Raw genomic sequence first — 14,040 nt, forward strand, 5'->3', positions numbered from 1 at the left:
AGGAGTGTGACAAGCTGTGACTCTGCTCTCCTTCCTCTGTGTCACCCTGGGGACAAGGATACCTCCATGACAATCCAGCTGCTGCCCCCCTTTAAGTGGATCCTGGCCCCCACTCTCAGGGAAACAGGAGCTGCTCCTACAGGGTGCTGTGCTGTCAGGTCTCACTGCATCCCCTGCACCAGGCCTCTTGTCCCCCTCACCAGGACAGAACACCCCACGCCGAGACAGCCACTTTACTGATGCACTGAATAATTTACAGCAGCAGTGCCCGGGCCGGGCCTGGCACGGCTGACGAGTCCGGGTCCTTGTGCCAAGCAGCATCCGTGCCCTGCCCTCCGCAGGGGCAGCAGAGCCGTGTCAGCAGCGGGGCACAGGGCCCTTGGCCAGCAGCATGTCCAGCTCGGTGCGCTGCAGCCAGAGGCGCTGCTGCCGCTCCCCGCGCAGCTCCTGGCCGCGGTGCCGGCTGCGGCAGGCGCGCCCCAGGGCGCAGCCGCCGCCGTGCAGCTGCCGGCAGGTGCTGCAGCAGTACGAGGGCAGCATGCCCCGCTGCAGGCACGAGTGCAGCTGGTAGCAGGGCAGCTCTGGCGTGGCCTGGGGGCAACCCCGGGGCTCTCCCAGCTCCCGCTCCGGGAAGAGGCGAGAGGAGGTGTCCGGATCGGCGCTGCCCACGGGCTCTGGCGCAAGCGTGCTGTCGCAGCGTCCCCAGCCCCTCGTGAGCACATCCTGAGGGTCCCTCCACGGCGCTGGGGGGGCTGTGTCCTTGCTCCCTGTGTCCTCAGGGCTGTCTGGACTCTCCCGGTAGAGATCCACGCCGTCACCGCAGTCGGCAGCCGCCCTGGGCCGCGTCCCCAGGTCCTGCAGCATCTCCAGGCGCCCCTCGGCACCCCCGGCCCGACGCCGCGCCTCCAGCAGCTCCTCGGCGCGGGGGCACCGCAGCCGTGGTGCCAGCTCCGCCAGGATCTCGCACTCCAGGCGGCAGGCCAGGAAGCCGACAGCAGCAGCGATCAGCGCGGGCCCCGGGGGCAGCCGTTCCACGGCCAGGCGGTGCCGGTCCTGCCGCTCGTAGCCCAGTCGGCCCAAACTCCGCACCAGGTCGGCTTCGGGGAGCGCCGGGCGCAGCAGGTGCACGTAGGCGCCGGAGAAGGTCTGCAAAGAGAGCGGGGAGCGTGGCTGGAGGTGTCTGGGTACCCCCCACACCATCCCCACACCACCTCAGGGCCTCACCGGGATGGTGCCGAACTCCCGGCGCCACGGGAAGAGGTAGAGGTTGACGGCCGCCAGCTCCAGCAGCCGGAAGGCGCTGGCCAGGTCTCGCAGCGCCAGCCCGGGGTCGGGGTGGTCCCGCAGCCCCCGGGCCAGCAGTGCAAGGGCGTCCTCCTGCAGGGCCTCCAGCAGCTCCGGCTCCTGCTGCAGCCGCTGCCGCAGCCGCTCCGCCACGGCGGGGCCGGGGTAGGTCCCGGCGGGGCCGAGCTCCCGCTCCAGAGAGCGGCGGTACTCCTGGTGGAACTCCTGCCGGAATTCCTGCCCGTAGTCCTGCCGGTGCTCCTGCCGCAGCGCCGAGCCTGCACACATCCTGCGGGGACAGCAGCGTGAGACCCCACCCAGGGACCCCGGGACCCGTCAGACCCCCAGCCCCGGAACCCCCCACCGAACCTGTGGGGATCCCCCGCCAAAGCCCCAGCTCCGGAACTCCGCTCCCCCGAGGCCTCCCCGGCACCTCCCTGACCCCAGTCCCCCCGGTGTCCCTCCCCGGCCCCGGTTCCTCCCGTTTCTCCCCACCGAGGCCTCCCGGTGTTCCGCCCCGGTCCCGGCTCCCCCCGCACCTGCCGCTCCCGGCCGCTCGCGCTCCCTTCCCGCTCCCCTTCCGCGCGCACCGGGCCGGAACGCACGTGCCGCCCGTAGCTCCGCCCCCGGGGCGGGGCTGAGCCCGCGCCACAGCTCCCCCTGCTGGGCGGGAGGACCCGCGGAGGGGCGGCAGCACCTGCCCGGGGGTTTGGGGGTCCCGCGCCGCCCCCTCCTCACTGCAGCGACTCCACGTAGGACAAGGCGCTCTGCAGGGACGTCAGGCAGTACCCCTCCTCCCCGATCAGGTACCTGTGCCCACAGCCATGGCACTGTCACCACCGGGACACCACCACGGGTGCCACACCATCATGGCTGGGACACTGTGGTGACCAGGACACCACCATGGGCGCCACACCATCATGGCTGGGACACTGCCGTGACCAGGACACCACTATGGGTGCCACACCATCATGGCTGGGACACTGCCGTGACCAGGACACCATCCCACCCACCACCCCTCAAGCCCTGCTGCTATTCCAGCCCACCTCCTGCCCCACAGCCCCGTCCCAGGAGGGTGTCCCGAGCCCAGGGGTGCCTGCATGGCCCACAGCCCGGCACGTACCCCTCATGGATGAACTCCTCCAGCGCCGCACACTCGGAGAGCAGCTGGGGCAGCCCCGTCTGCAGCACCACGTAGGACAGGATGGGCAGCAGGTCGTCTGCGCCGCTGTGACAACAGGGACCGTCAGCCACGGTGGCCACATTGGAATGGCGGCCCAACACCGGGCGCAGGCCCCACAGCCGCCCTCCCTCTCTCCCTCCCGTCCTGCTCCGTCGTTCCTGCACTCACATGGCGGCCGTGGCGAGGCTCCGGGCGTCCCGGGTGCCGCAGTACTCCTCGGCGCACTCGCAGATGCCGCGCAGGGCCCGCACTGCGGCACAGGGCGGGCGTCAGGGCCGCCGCCACCCCCGGGCCCCCGCCCCCGCGTCCCCCGCGCCGCTCACCGAGGCACTCCAGCTTCCTGCGGGGACAGGTCTCCAGCGGGATGAGGCGCAGGTCCTGCACGGCCGAGGCGTACGCGGGGCGGCCGGGGCCGGGCGGGAAGAGGCGCGAGGCCAGCCCCATGTCGGCGGGGCTGGCGTGCCGGTGCCGCTCCATGCTGCGCGCCAGGGCCGCCTCGCGGGGCTGCTGCACGGTCCTGCGGGCACGGAGGTGACGCGGGGGTGCCAGGAAGGGGTCAGTGGGTCTCGGACCCCCCCCAAAGCGGGTCGTGGTACCTGTAGAGGGCCAGGAGTGGGGCCCAGAGCGGGGGGAAGAAAGCCTCCTCCAGGCAGGCCAGGCACTGGTCCTTGCCGGCGGCGGTGCCGAGCCCCTCGAAGGCCAGCAGAGTCAGAGCCAGCAGCCTGTCTGGGAAGGGTGAGGCACACAGCACGCTGGGACCCCCTGCCCTACCCACAGTGGGACCCTCCATCCTGCCCACCCTGTGCCCCGAGTCAAAGTGGGGCGCAGGAGAGCCCCCCAACCACCCCCTGCTCCCTCGGCCGTCCCTCACCGATGGCGTTGTGGATGTCCCTCACGACGCCCTTCAGCAGCTCCGGCAGCGCCGTGTCCTGCCCGCAGCTGGCCGGGGGCTCTGCGGGGGCCCAGCCCTCGGGGGACGCCAGGAACCGCTCCAGGTCCTCGAAGGAGCTTTCCCGGGGGGGCTCGGGGGGCTCGGCGGGCCCCGGGGCGCCGCTGTCAGCCAGGGGGGTGCTGGACTGGCTGTGCCGCAGCGCCGGGCCGTGCTCGGGCACCGAGAACATGCAGTGCAGGCTGCGGGACGCCCGGAGCCGGCGGCCCCCCGGCTCGGTGGGCAGCGAGGAGCCCCCCGCGTCCAGCGAGAGGAAGGACAGAGCCGAGGGGGAGGCGGGGGAGGCGTCGGCGGGGCCGCGGCTGACAGCGGGGTAGAGCCGGGCGTACACCGCGCACTGCAGCCGCCGCAGCAGCTGCGTGATGGGGTGCTCGGGGCAGCTGTGGGCAGAGGGGTGGGGTGGGCGGGGGGCACCGGCAGCAGCTGCAGCCCCCTCGCTCTGGCAGGGCCGTGCCCACCTCAGCAGTACCTCAGGAGGCAGGAGAAGAGCCCTGACACCACTGAGAGATCCGCCGGGCTCCGCTTCAGCTGCGCCTTCCACTGCCTTGGCCAGTCCTGGGGAGTGTCCAGGGCTGGGCATGGGGATGGTGCAGCACCCTGCCCCACGGCACAGCCCCCTGCCCCATGGCACAGCCCCCAGCCCCGTGGCACAGCCCCCAGCCCTGCCAGCAGCCCCTGGCACACACTCACATTGTCCTGCTCATACTCAAGGATGGCAGCGTAGAGTGCTCGCTGCTCTTGCTCCTCGGGGGTGAGTGCCACGCTGCTGGAGAACCTCCTGGGGACACCCCGGGCCAGTGAGGGCACTGCTGGGTGTCCCCAGAGCTCAGGGTCCCTGAGTGACATCCCCACTCACCGGTTGGCCGCCTCCTGCAGCCGCAGCCGCCGCTCTTCCATCTTGCGCTGCAGCTGGGCCAGGCACAGTTAAGGGAGCAGAGCCACCAGCGTGCTCACCCCCTGCCCTTCACCCTCCTCCATGCCCCAGCTGGGACCCCAAAGGCCTGCGTGGGGTCGGTGACAGCCAGGACAGGGCAGAGGCTCTTGGAGCAATCCCTCTGGGAAGGATACAGTCTCCTCTCGGGCCTTGGCGATCACCAGGTTCTCCATCATCTGCCGCTGCAGGGACAGCGTCTGCGGAGCAGGAGGGGAGTTGGGAACATCCACCCACACCCCATGGCCATCAGTGGGGAGCAGGGGTCCCCCAAGGACCCTCTCCCTGCCTGGCAGCCAGTTCTATCCAGCTCCCAGCTCCTCCCCAGCCCCCACTTGCCAGGGATGTTTTCTGCACAGCCTGGTTTGGGTTCAGCCGTGCCACCCGTGCCTCGTAGGCCGCCTTCAGCTTCTGGTTCTGCAGGGAGGCCTCCTCCAGCGGGGTCAGCTCCCTGTAGGAACGGCCTGAGCACTCTCCACAGGCCACAGGACATGTGCCAGGACCACATCCTGCTCCGTGACCCCACAGGCAGGCATGTGGCCACCAGCAGTCCTTGTGTCACTGTTCTTGCCAGACCCTGTGTCCCAATCCCCTGGTGTTTGAACCCCCATGTCCTACCTGCTGTGTTTGAGCCTCCCACATCCCAGCCCCTGTATCTCAGCCCACATCAGCCCCCATGCTCCACCGCTCCCTGTCCCAGCCCCGTGACCCAGTCCCCATGTCCCAGCTCCGAGCCCCCCGTACTTCCGTGAGCTCTGTGCCTCAGCGATCTGCAGCTTCTGGAAGATCTCCGGGGGCAGGAACGGCGAGAGCTTGCCCCCCTCGTCCGAGCAGACGCGGCGGTGCCGGGGGAGAGGCGCAGGGCCCCCGCCCCGCTCCTGTGCAGCCGCTTTCACCTGGGCTTTCCCTGGGGAGGGGGCAGGACAGGCGGGCTGTGCCCCACCACCAGCCTGGCCCTGCGGGGGCACCCGGCTCCCCAGAGCCGGGACCCCCACCCCGACTCACCCAGCGCCGCTGCGATGGATTTGACCCTCTCCAGGCACTGCTCCGCCAGCTTCAGCAGTTTCGGGGTGTCCGGGGTGAGCCCCTCGCTGTTCTCTGTGGGGTGGCTGTGTTGAGGGCGCTGCAGGACTTCCACCCCCGCCCCGGTTCCGCGGGGGGACGCGGGGTCCTGCCCTACCTGTGGCGGCCGCCTCCTCCTGCAGGGCCTGGGCGATGAGGGTGATGCTCCTCAGGTACTCCGCGTAGGCCTCCTGCCAAGGCGCGGGCTGAGCCGGGACCCCCCCGGCCTCGGGGGATCGCAGCTGCGGCTCCGAACGGGAGATGGAGGGAGCCCGGGGATGCGGGGACACACCGGGGATGCGGGGACACACCGGGATGCGGGGACACACCGGGGATGCGGCCCCGCCAGTGGGGCGTGAGGCCGGGGCCGCGGGTGAGCCCCGGGGTGCCGGATGGGACCGGGGGTGCTGCCCCGCGGCTGGGGATGAGGCCGGGGGACGGAGCCGAGGGATGCAGGGGGAGCTCAGGGATGCAGGAGAAGCCGGGGATGCGGGGGGAGCCCAGGGATGCAGGAGGAGGCCGGCGATGCAGCCCCGGGAACGGGGGTTGAGCCCGGGGATGCGGGGGGAGCCCCGGGGGTGCAGTCCCGGGGATGCGGCCGAAGCCGGGGGTCCCTCCCCGGCCGTCCCCGCGCTCACCCTGGTCCGCCCGGCGCTGTCCATGCCCAGGGCGCCGCTCGCCGCCCTCATGGCTCCCTGCACCCCGCCGCACCCCCGGCACGGCCGCCCGCGGCTCCGAGCCCGCCGAGCCCCCCGCGGCCACCGCCTGCGCACCGGAGGCAGGTGAGGCCCGAGCGCGGGGAGCGGGGCGGGGGGAGCGGGGGCACGGCCGGAGTCGCTTCCCCGGGGCCGGAGCCGCTGCGGGGCCACCGGCGGGACCGGCCGCCACCGGGACGGGCTGCGAGGACCGGGTACGGGCGAGCCCTCGGTGTGGCGGGGTCCCTCCGCCCGGCCGGGGTCAGAGCCCCCGTCCCGGGGCTCGGTACCGAGCGGGCGGCAGGTCAGAATTTACCCGTTTGTGTGGAGTTTCTTCCCCCTGAAACACGGAACATGCCGGTGCCGGTAACGGCGAGGTAAGGAGGAGCTCGGCACACGGGGAGGGAGAGCGGGGAAAGCTCCCGCTATCTCGGGGTGCTCGGCCGCTGCCTGCTCCGGTTAGGCGGTGACCGGGACCCTCCCTCCGTCACGGTTTGAGCGCGGTCGGGATCCTCCCGCCATCCTTTTTGGGGTTTGGGGTGCCTGGGACCCTCCCGCCATCCCGGTTTGGGGTTTGGGGTGCCTGGGACCCTCCCGCCATCCCGGTTTGGGGTGGCTGCTAGCCGGGTGCGTTGCAGCTGGGGCAGGAGATAAGCGGGATCTCTAACGGCTCCGGTGGGTGCTGGGACACCGGCGCTGCCCCGGGACAGCGGCCACTCTCTAACGGGGGGTTCAGCCCCCCACGACACTCCTCCGGGAGGTGCTGCCCTGTGGTGAGACCCCCATCGCTCCCCGGGCAGCCCTGGGAGCCGCTCCCACCCCGCGGTTCGGTGGGATCAGGGCCGGGAGGAGGCTGTGCTGGGGGTTCCCTTCACACCCGGGGCGCACTGGAGGGATGGAGATTATCCCACAGCGCAGGGGTGCCGCAGGTGACACTGCCGGGTGACACTGCCCCACTCCAGGGCACTGCCGGGGAGCTGAGGAAAGGGACAGCCAGCGCTGGGGCAGCCGAGGGACACAATGCCAGCTGTAAATACTTGGGAGGTGAACACCGGGGAAGAGCTGCTGAAACCGAGGGATGGCATTGGCACAATCCCGGGAACCCCACAGCGCAGAGGAGGCTCTGCCGCTGCGACAGTGGGGCCAGAAGGGCTGATTTTGGGTCAGCTGCTGTCAGAAGGGTCTCGTCCTGCCTGGATTTCCCGTGCTTTGCTGAAGGGCAGGGCTAAGGAGGCAGCTGGGATGAAGGGGAGGCAGCACCTTTGGGCTCCTCGCTTCCACCTCTCAGCAGCCTCGCTTGCTCCTCCCGGGCAGGAACCGGCAGAGCCCTGAGCACCGGCTACTGCCGCCTGTGCCACGGCAAGTTCTCCTCGCGGAGCCTGCGCAATGCCTTCGGGAAGGTGCCCGTGCTGGGGGAGAACTCGGAGAAGCAGCGGCGCCTGGACCAGGTGTTCTTCGCCGACTTCCAGCGGCTGGTGGGCGTGGCGGTGCGGCAGGACCCCGCGCTGCCGCAGTTCGTCTGCAAGAAATGCCATGCCCAGTTCTACAAGTGCCGCAGCGTCCTCCGCACCTTCATCCAGAGGGTGAACGCCTCGCCCACGGGCCACGCCAAGTCCAAAGGAAAGTATGTGGCCTTCCTCGCCTCCGGGGAGCAGCGCCGTGCTGTGCTGCCCCGTGCTGCCCCGTGCTCCCCCGTGGTCCCTCCATGACCCCCAAATCCCACTGTGCCCCTCTGGTTTTTGCAGGAGCAGCGGGGTCCAGGCGCAGCCGGGTATGGAAGGAGGTGCCTCCTGCCTGGGTGAGTGCCCACTCCCCTTTTCCTTCTGCCCCGCTGCCAGTGAAGGGCTGGGATGGTGGGTGGTGAGAAATGACCACGTCTGGGGAGGTTCTGGTTCCTTTGGCGCAGCTGGTTGTGGTTCTCCTTCCTCCCTCTGGCTTCACAGGAGAATTTTCACCTTCCTGAGCTGGGCCAAATGGGCAGAGGCTCACCTGGGGGTGGGAAGAGCAGGCAGAGCAGATTTGGGTGGCAGTGCCAGGCCTGTCGCAGATGATGTTGGACACTTGGGACAATTGGAAATACCCTTTCAGTGAATGATGGAGGGAGGTGATGCAGCCACTGTCCCTGGAGGTGTTTAGGGAAAGACTGGACGTGGCAGTCAGTGCTCTGGTGTGGCTGGCAGGGACACGGGTTGGCCTCGGTGGTCTCAGAGGTCATTTCCCTCCTCAGTGGTTCTGTCACCCCGGCAGGCGCTGGCACTGCCCTGCTGCAGCCCTCTGGGGTGCTCCCACCTGCCTTGTGGGGCAGCCCAGGGGGGAGCAGATGCACATCCCTGTCCCCTCCCTGTGTCCCTGGTGCCCGGGCTGACCGTGCTGCCTCTCCCCCGGGCAGTTGACCTGATCACGTCGAGCCCGCAGTGCCTGCACAGCCTGGTGGCCTGGACGCACGCGCACGCCGGCGGCTGCGCCTCGGTGCCCGCGCTGCGCAGCGTGCTCTCCTCCGAGTACTGCGGCATCATCCGCGCCGTCTGGGGCTGCGGGGACGGCCACGACTACGTCATGGACACGGACTCGGACTGCAGCTCCGCGCTGCTCGACAACGCCTTGGCCGCCAAGCGGGAGCGGAGCAAGGGCTCGGCGCAGCGGCGCCTGACTGACAACGGGGCCGGGGCGGACAATGCCGAGGCTGTTCCTGCTCCCAAAGCCCAGCATGCTCCAGTAAGGACAGCTCCTTGCCAGCGGCCCGCCAACAAAGGCACCACGGCGGTGCCGCTGAGTGTGGAGCACGAGCCGCCGCAGGACAGGGATCCGTCTCCCTCGCAGCTGGACGGCGCGGCCTCCGTCCGGGAGCAGGCCCTGCCGCGGCCCGTCTCCCCTCTGAGCGCTGCCACAGGTAAGGGGTTTGCTTCCTGATCTCTGGCCCGGCCTCAGGGGAAGGACGGGGAGCTGGAGAGGTGGCCCAGGGAGCGACAAGGGGCTGGGCCCTCTCCTTGGAGACTGCTGTTCCTCAGGGAGGGTGCAGATCCTTCTGGGAAGTGCTCAGAGATTGGCGTCTGACTGGGGAGGAGGATGCTGAGCCGTGCAGAAGGGACAGGGGAACACGGGGTCATGCTCCTGGTTCCGTGTGCTGTTCCTGTTCTGATAGAGGGGAGAGCCTGCTGCCAGGCTCTTCCTGGGGATATGGAGTGGTCGCTGGTTCCTCAGCACCATGTTTGTCAGATGTTTCTTTCGGCTCGACCCTGGAGCTGGGTTTCCCTGCTGCACAGCAGCTGGTGCTGAATCCCAGGAAGCCCTTCTGCCCCTAAAGGAAAACTGCTGAATGGGTTTGGGCTGGGTGCACTGCCCCAAACACCACTTCCAGAAGCGAGGAATTAACACCCATTTTGAGCTGCAGAAGCGGGGCTGTGTTTAGCTGCAGCACCCACAGGAGATGTCTGCTGCTGGACACAAGAATGTCAGCTGGGATTTGCCTGGTGACAATTCTTTCAGTTACAGGTGTCACAGGAGGAAACCCAGACTGCTCCTGGGAGCTGCAGGGTCAGGGTGGAGCACAAGGGAGAGCCGTTTCTGGGCAGAGGGGACAGTTTGGTTCTAACAATCACTGATGGCCATGGAGCTCGTGTTCCCCACGGTGTGACTGTGCCAGTGCAGCCGGAGCAGTCGGCTCCTCCTCGGCCGCCGTGGGTCTGCTGCTTTTCCTTGTAACACACCGTGTTCTCCTTCATTCCCTAGGACAGTTGAGTGGGAAGCAGGTTCTGTCTGCAACGTCGGATGAGCGGGTAAAAGACGAGTTCAGTGACCTTTCTGAGGGGTGAGAGAAGAGTGGGTTTAAATTAGCCTAAATGTCTTCTTTGCCAGTGGGAACTCCCCAGCCCGGGGAGCTCTTTCTCCACCAGCGCCGGGGGCTCGGAGCGGTGGCTCTGCTGCAGCTGTCACAGAGCTCGTGGCACTGGGGCTCTGAGCTCCCTCCTCTGCTCTGGGGGGTTTGCACACACGTGTGCTGCGTGTTTGTGGGCTGCTCCCAGCAATCCTGGCCTTTCTTTGTCCCCTCTCTGCTGGGGAAGGAGCCGTGCCGGGAGCTGCTGCTCCGGCCCCAGGGGGTGCTGCAGGAGAGCAGTGGGAGTGGGAATGCAGGCACGGGGTGGCACGTGGAGAAACCACCCTGTTTGCTCCTGGGGAGAGCCTTTAACTGGGAAACGGGAGAGGGAGGGACCTGGCAGCTCTGCAGTCTGTTGTGGGCAAGGATGTGGCTCAGTCCAACACAGGGGTTTGGAATGGGGCTGTAAACACACCAGTCCAGGCACTGCGAGTCTAAAGGGCCAAGTGCAGAGTGACTCCAGTGTCAGCTGGGCCTGTCAGCTGTCACATTCAAAGGGCTGCAACGATTTATTGCCTATTTCCTGTCTTCAGGAATTAATTGCTTCTTGTATGGCTTAAGGCCTAAAAGGAGGAAAAAGAAAAGTCCCAATGTGGCTGTTATATTTGAGGGAATACAGAATGACCCGCAGCTTCATTAACCTGGGCCAGACAATTACGTGACATTCTTGCTCCACAAAATTCCTTTTCCTAGTAGAGGAAGCAGCAGCCACATCCCTCACCCATGAATAGATCCTTTCAGTAACAGCTGGTTTTTTGTTCTCCTGACAGTGGTTTGATTATTCTTGCAGAGATTTAGCCCTAAAAGGACCTGGTTTGGGTCCTTGCTGTGTTCACCGGCGCCGCGTTTGCCTGGGGAGAGGATGGGGAGGAGAACACGTGCCGTGGGGGAGATGGATGTGCTGGGAATGGGGAACTGCTGGTGCTGAGGGTCAGCCCCAGGTCACGTTGGTAAAGGGCAGCTTCTCTCTCTCAGGGACTTCTTGAGCGACGATGAAAGCGAGAAGAGAAACGTGCAATCTTCAGACGACTCCTTCGAGCCTTACCCCGAGAAGAAGTAAGGGGCTCTCAGGGTGGGTGGGGGGCTGGTGCCCACCCCCATGGGGCCAACGTGCCTTTCCTTAGGGCTCTGTTCCCTACACATTCCTGCCTGGGGGTCACAGAGATGCCCCCAAGCTCCCCACTGGGTTAAACTGGCTGGGCCCTCATCCCCAGCCTGGCACAGCCTTGGGCTTGTGTGTGTTCCTGTTCTGCCAGGTCACAGGCAGTTGTAACAGCTGGGGACACTTTGGTGGGTCTAAAACCAAGATCAAGTCTTAAACTACTGTCCTGGTTCTTTCTTGGAGGGTTTCTGGCAAGAAAAGTGACAGTAAAGAAGCAAAGAAGGCGGAAGAGCCCAAAATAAGGAAGAAGCCAGGTCCTAAGCCAGGCTGGAAAAAAAAAATCAAATGTGAACGGTAAGGAGGGTCCATCAGGGCTGGGCTGGGCTGCAGCCCCACGCCCACAACACCTCACACACCTCTGCTTGCAGGGAGGAGCTGCCCACCATCTACAAGTGTCCTTACCAGGGCTGCACCGCTGTCTACCGAGGGGCTGATGGCATGAAGGTGAGCTCGGGCTCTGCTCCACCCACACTGGTGGCTCCCAGTACTCTGGAGCCACTTCCATGTGAGCAGAGGATCCCTGATGGATTTAATTCCCCACCCTGCTCTGCGGGAGGCAGTGAGCCACTAAAAGCATCCTGCTGGGAGTCCTGGCCTTTTCCAGGCTCTGGCTCTCTGTGTCTCCTGTCCTGGAAGCCTGCCACTGGCTCACAGCAGCCCTTGGAACAGGCTGCTCTGTGTCCAGCTGAAGCCCCTTCTGCCAGGGGTGGATTGGGATGAAATCCTGGTTTTGCACACGGTGGTCTCGGTGTTTGGGGATCCAGGTTGTTCCCTGTCAGAAGCTCTGTCCTCGCTTTGCAGAAACACATCAAAGAGCACCACGAGGAGGTGCGGGAGAGGCCCTGCCCTCACCCTGGCTGCAACAAGGTGTTCATGATCGACCGCTACCTGCAGCGGCACGTCAAGCTCATCCACACGGGTGAGTGCCAGCAGCTGCCAGGGCACAGACACCAGTGCCCCGTGGCGCCCTGCTAGGAGCTGCTCAGGCCCTGGGGGCAGCGGGGACGGGGCTCTGTGTGCCTGTGAACGCGGAGCAAGCTGTCGTGCAGGGGGCAGGGGAGGGGTTCAGACTCCTCCAGGGCGCGTGGCAGCCGCAGGGCACACCCCAGGAGCTCGGCAGAAGCCATGACTCCCTGTTTCCTCCCCCGTGGCAGAGGTACGGAACTACATCTGTGACGAGTGTGGGCAGACCTTCAAGCAACGCAAGCACCTCTCGGTCCATCAGATGCGGCACTCGGGAGCGAAGCCCCTGCAGTAAGTGATTCCAGCGGGGATCAGAGGGGTCAGTCACTGACCCTGGCACAGTAACTGTGGGATGCAAACCCTGCCTGGAGCTGGCAGCATGCTGGCTGGATCACTTTAGATGGAATGAATGAGGGTCATGGAGCACCTCTGCTGTGAGGGAAGGCTCAGAGTGCTGGGTGTGTTGAGGCTGGAGAAGATTCCAGGGACACTTTAAAGAACCTTGCAGGGCCTGAAGTGACTCCAGGAGAGCTGGAGAGGGGTTTGGGACAAGGTCCTGGAGTAACAGGACAAAGGGGAATGGCTTCCTACTGCTGAAGGGCAGGGTTAAATGGGATATTGGAATGGAGCACCTCTGCTGTGAGGGAAGGCTCAGAGTGCTGGGTGTGTTGAGGCTGGAGAAGATTCCAGGGACACTTTAAAGAACCTTGCAGGGCCTAAAGTGACTCCAGGAGAGCTGGAGAGGGGTTTGGGACAAGGTCCTGGAGTAACAGGACAAAGGGGAATGGCTTCCCACTGCCAAAGGTCAGGGTTAGAAGAGATGTTGGAAAGATCCTCTTTCCTGTGAGGATGATGAGGCCCTGGCACAAGTTGCGGATTCCCCATCCCTGGAAGTGTTCAAGGCCAAGTTGGACGAGGCTTGGAGCCACCCGGGATGGTGGAAGGTGTGGGGGATGTGGATAGTGCCAGGGGGTGGGCTGGGATGTGCTTTACCCTTCCCACCCAAACCACGGCAGGATTCTGCGATCCAGTGAAACGTCCATTCCCAAGCCCTGCTGAGCCCCAGCGCCCCGGCGGGTGCTGAGCCCCCTTTGCCCCGGCAGGTGTGAGATCTGCGGCTTCCAGTGCCGCCAGCGCGCCTCCCTCAAGTACCACATGACCAAGCACAAAGCCGAGGCCGAGCTGGAGTTCGCCTGCGACCAGTGCGGGAAGCGCTTCGAGAAGGCCCACAACCTCAACGTCCACATGTCCATGGTGCACCCCCTGACCCAGACTCAGGACAAAGGCAAGGCGCTGGAGCCAGAGCCCCTGCTGCTCCTCGCTCCTGCAGGGACTGCGGAAGGCCAGGCCGTGAAGCCAGAAGTGACTGCGGAGCCCGAGCCCACCTGAGGGGACGGGGACGCGCTGCCAGCCCCGTAGGAGCCCTTACGGCACTGGAGGTTTTTAAATCTACGTTTTAGTCTCCCAAAGAACCCCGTGGAATTAGCTTCAGCTTGCTCAGAAAAGGCTTGTTCCCATGCAGTGATTTCCATGCTCACGTCTGATTCGGCAGTGTTGTACTAAGAGTGTCTAATCCCGGGGGAGGGACGTTGGCAGTGCCCTCCGTGTCCCCAGCCCCACGCGCACGCTGTAGAAACCAAGTTGGCCACAACTGTTCCCTGCCTGCACAGAGGTGCCCCTGGGGGCTCGAGGGGGACGGAGGACAGTGGGACAACTTTGAGGAGACATTTTGTTTTGGAAAAGAAGGAAAAAAAACCCAACCAACAACGTAATTATGAGTCCCAAAGCAAGTCTAAACTGAAAATTTGTAACCTACTTTTTATTGTAACAAGAGCTTCATGGTTATGCTTGTAATAAATTATTTACAAAGTAATTTGAAAAAAATGGCCCAGGTGAGAAAGGCGGCTCCTTGTGTCAGGTGTAGGTGAGGTGTCGGG

At 65.7% G+C, this 14,040-nt stretch overlaps 3 protein-coding genes across 4 annotated transcripts; 1 reads left to right on the forward strand and 2 right to left on the reverse strand.

Moving 5' to 3' along the window:
- Positions 1–4: 4 nt before the first annotated feature.
- Positions 5–1,716, reverse strand: SPATA2L (spermatogenesis associated 2 like). Its single transcript, XM_041400893.1, has 2 exons — positions 1,225–1,716; positions 5–1,146 (listed from the first exon to the last, which is right to left on the reverse strand). Exons 1-2 carry the CDS (start codon positions 1,570–1,572, stop codon positions 358–360), a joined length of 1,137 nt encoding a protein of 378 aa, XP_041256827.1. The 5' UTR covers positions 1,573–1,716; the 3' UTR covers positions 5–357.
- VPS9D1 (VPS9 domain containing 1) lies at positions 1,439–6,126 on the reverse strand. 2 transcript variants are annotated; one of them, XM_041400887.1, is made up of 16 exons: positions 6,048–6,126; positions 5,528–5,600; positions 5,353–5,445; positions 5,092–5,254; positions 4,687–4,798; positions 4,485–4,547; positions 4,273–4,325; positions 4,107–4,194; positions 3,886–3,971; positions 3,339–3,796; positions 3,064–3,193; positions 2,791–2,984; positions 2,636–2,717; positions 2,408–2,512; positions 1,982–2,094; positions 1,439–1,573 (listed from the first exon to the last, which is right to left on the reverse strand). In XM_041400887.1, the coding sequence occupies exons 1-15, from the start codon at positions 6,096–6,098 to the stop codon at positions 2,019–2,021; spliced, it is 1,827 nt and encodes a 608-aa protein (XP_041256821.1). In that variant the 5' UTR covers positions 6,099–6,126; the 3' UTR covers positions 1,439–1,573; positions 1,982–2,018. The 2 variants fall into 2 exon arrangements, with proteins under 2 accessions (XP_041256821.1, XP_041256820.1); XM_041400886.1 differs by lacking the exons at positions 1,439–1,573; positions 1,982–2,094 and having other exon boundaries at positions 2,110–2,512.
- Positions 6,116–13,987, forward strand: ZNF276 (zinc finger protein 276; the record flags this gene model as incomplete). Its single annotated transcript, XM_041400875.1, has 11 exons — positions 6,116–6,191; positions 7,419–7,728; positions 7,850–7,902; positions 8,494–8,994; positions 9,834–9,912; positions 10,954–11,034; positions 11,324–11,434; positions 11,509–11,584; positions 11,942–12,059; positions 12,295–12,394; positions 13,207–13,987. Coding segments are annotated over 11 exons (1,791 nt in total), but the record flags the coding sequence as incomplete, so codon positions are not given.
- Positions 13,988–14,040: the final 53 nt, after the last annotated feature.

The sequence above is a fragment of the Onychostruthus taczanowskii genome, unplaced genomic scaffold (assembly GCF_017590055.1).
Source record: "Onychostruthus taczanowskii isolate IOZ18803 unplaced genomic scaffold, ASM1759005v1 scaffold18, whole genome shotgun sequence".
In the NCBI taxonomy this organism is placed as follows: domain Eukaryota; kingdom Metazoa; phylum Chordata; class Aves; order Passeriformes; family Passeridae; genus Onychostruthus; species Onychostruthus taczanowskii.

Bases quoted from the DNA above. Each gene is read 5' to 3' on its own strand.
- VPS9D1 (XM_041400886.1), bottom strand. From the start codon at position 6,098: ATGAGGGCGGCGAGCGGCGCCCTGGGCATGGACAGCGCCGGGCGGACC. The intron at 3,194-3,338 runs GTGAGGGACGGC...CACCCTTCCCAG, and splicing joins GGACATCCACAACGCCATCG to ACAGGCTGCTGGCTCTGACT. The intron at 2,985-3,063 runs GTACCACGACCC...CCGTGCCCGCAG, and splicing joins CCACTCCTGGCCCTCTACAG to GACCGTGCAGCAGCCCCGCG.
- SPATA2L (XM_041400893.1), bottom strand. From the start codon at position 1,572: ATGTGTGCAGGCTCGGCGCTGCGGCAGGAGCACCGGCAGGACTACGGG. The intron at 1,147-1,224 runs GTGAGGCCCTGA...CTCTCTTTGCAG, and splicing joins GGGAGTTCGGCACCATCCCG to ACCTTCTCCGGCGCCTACGT.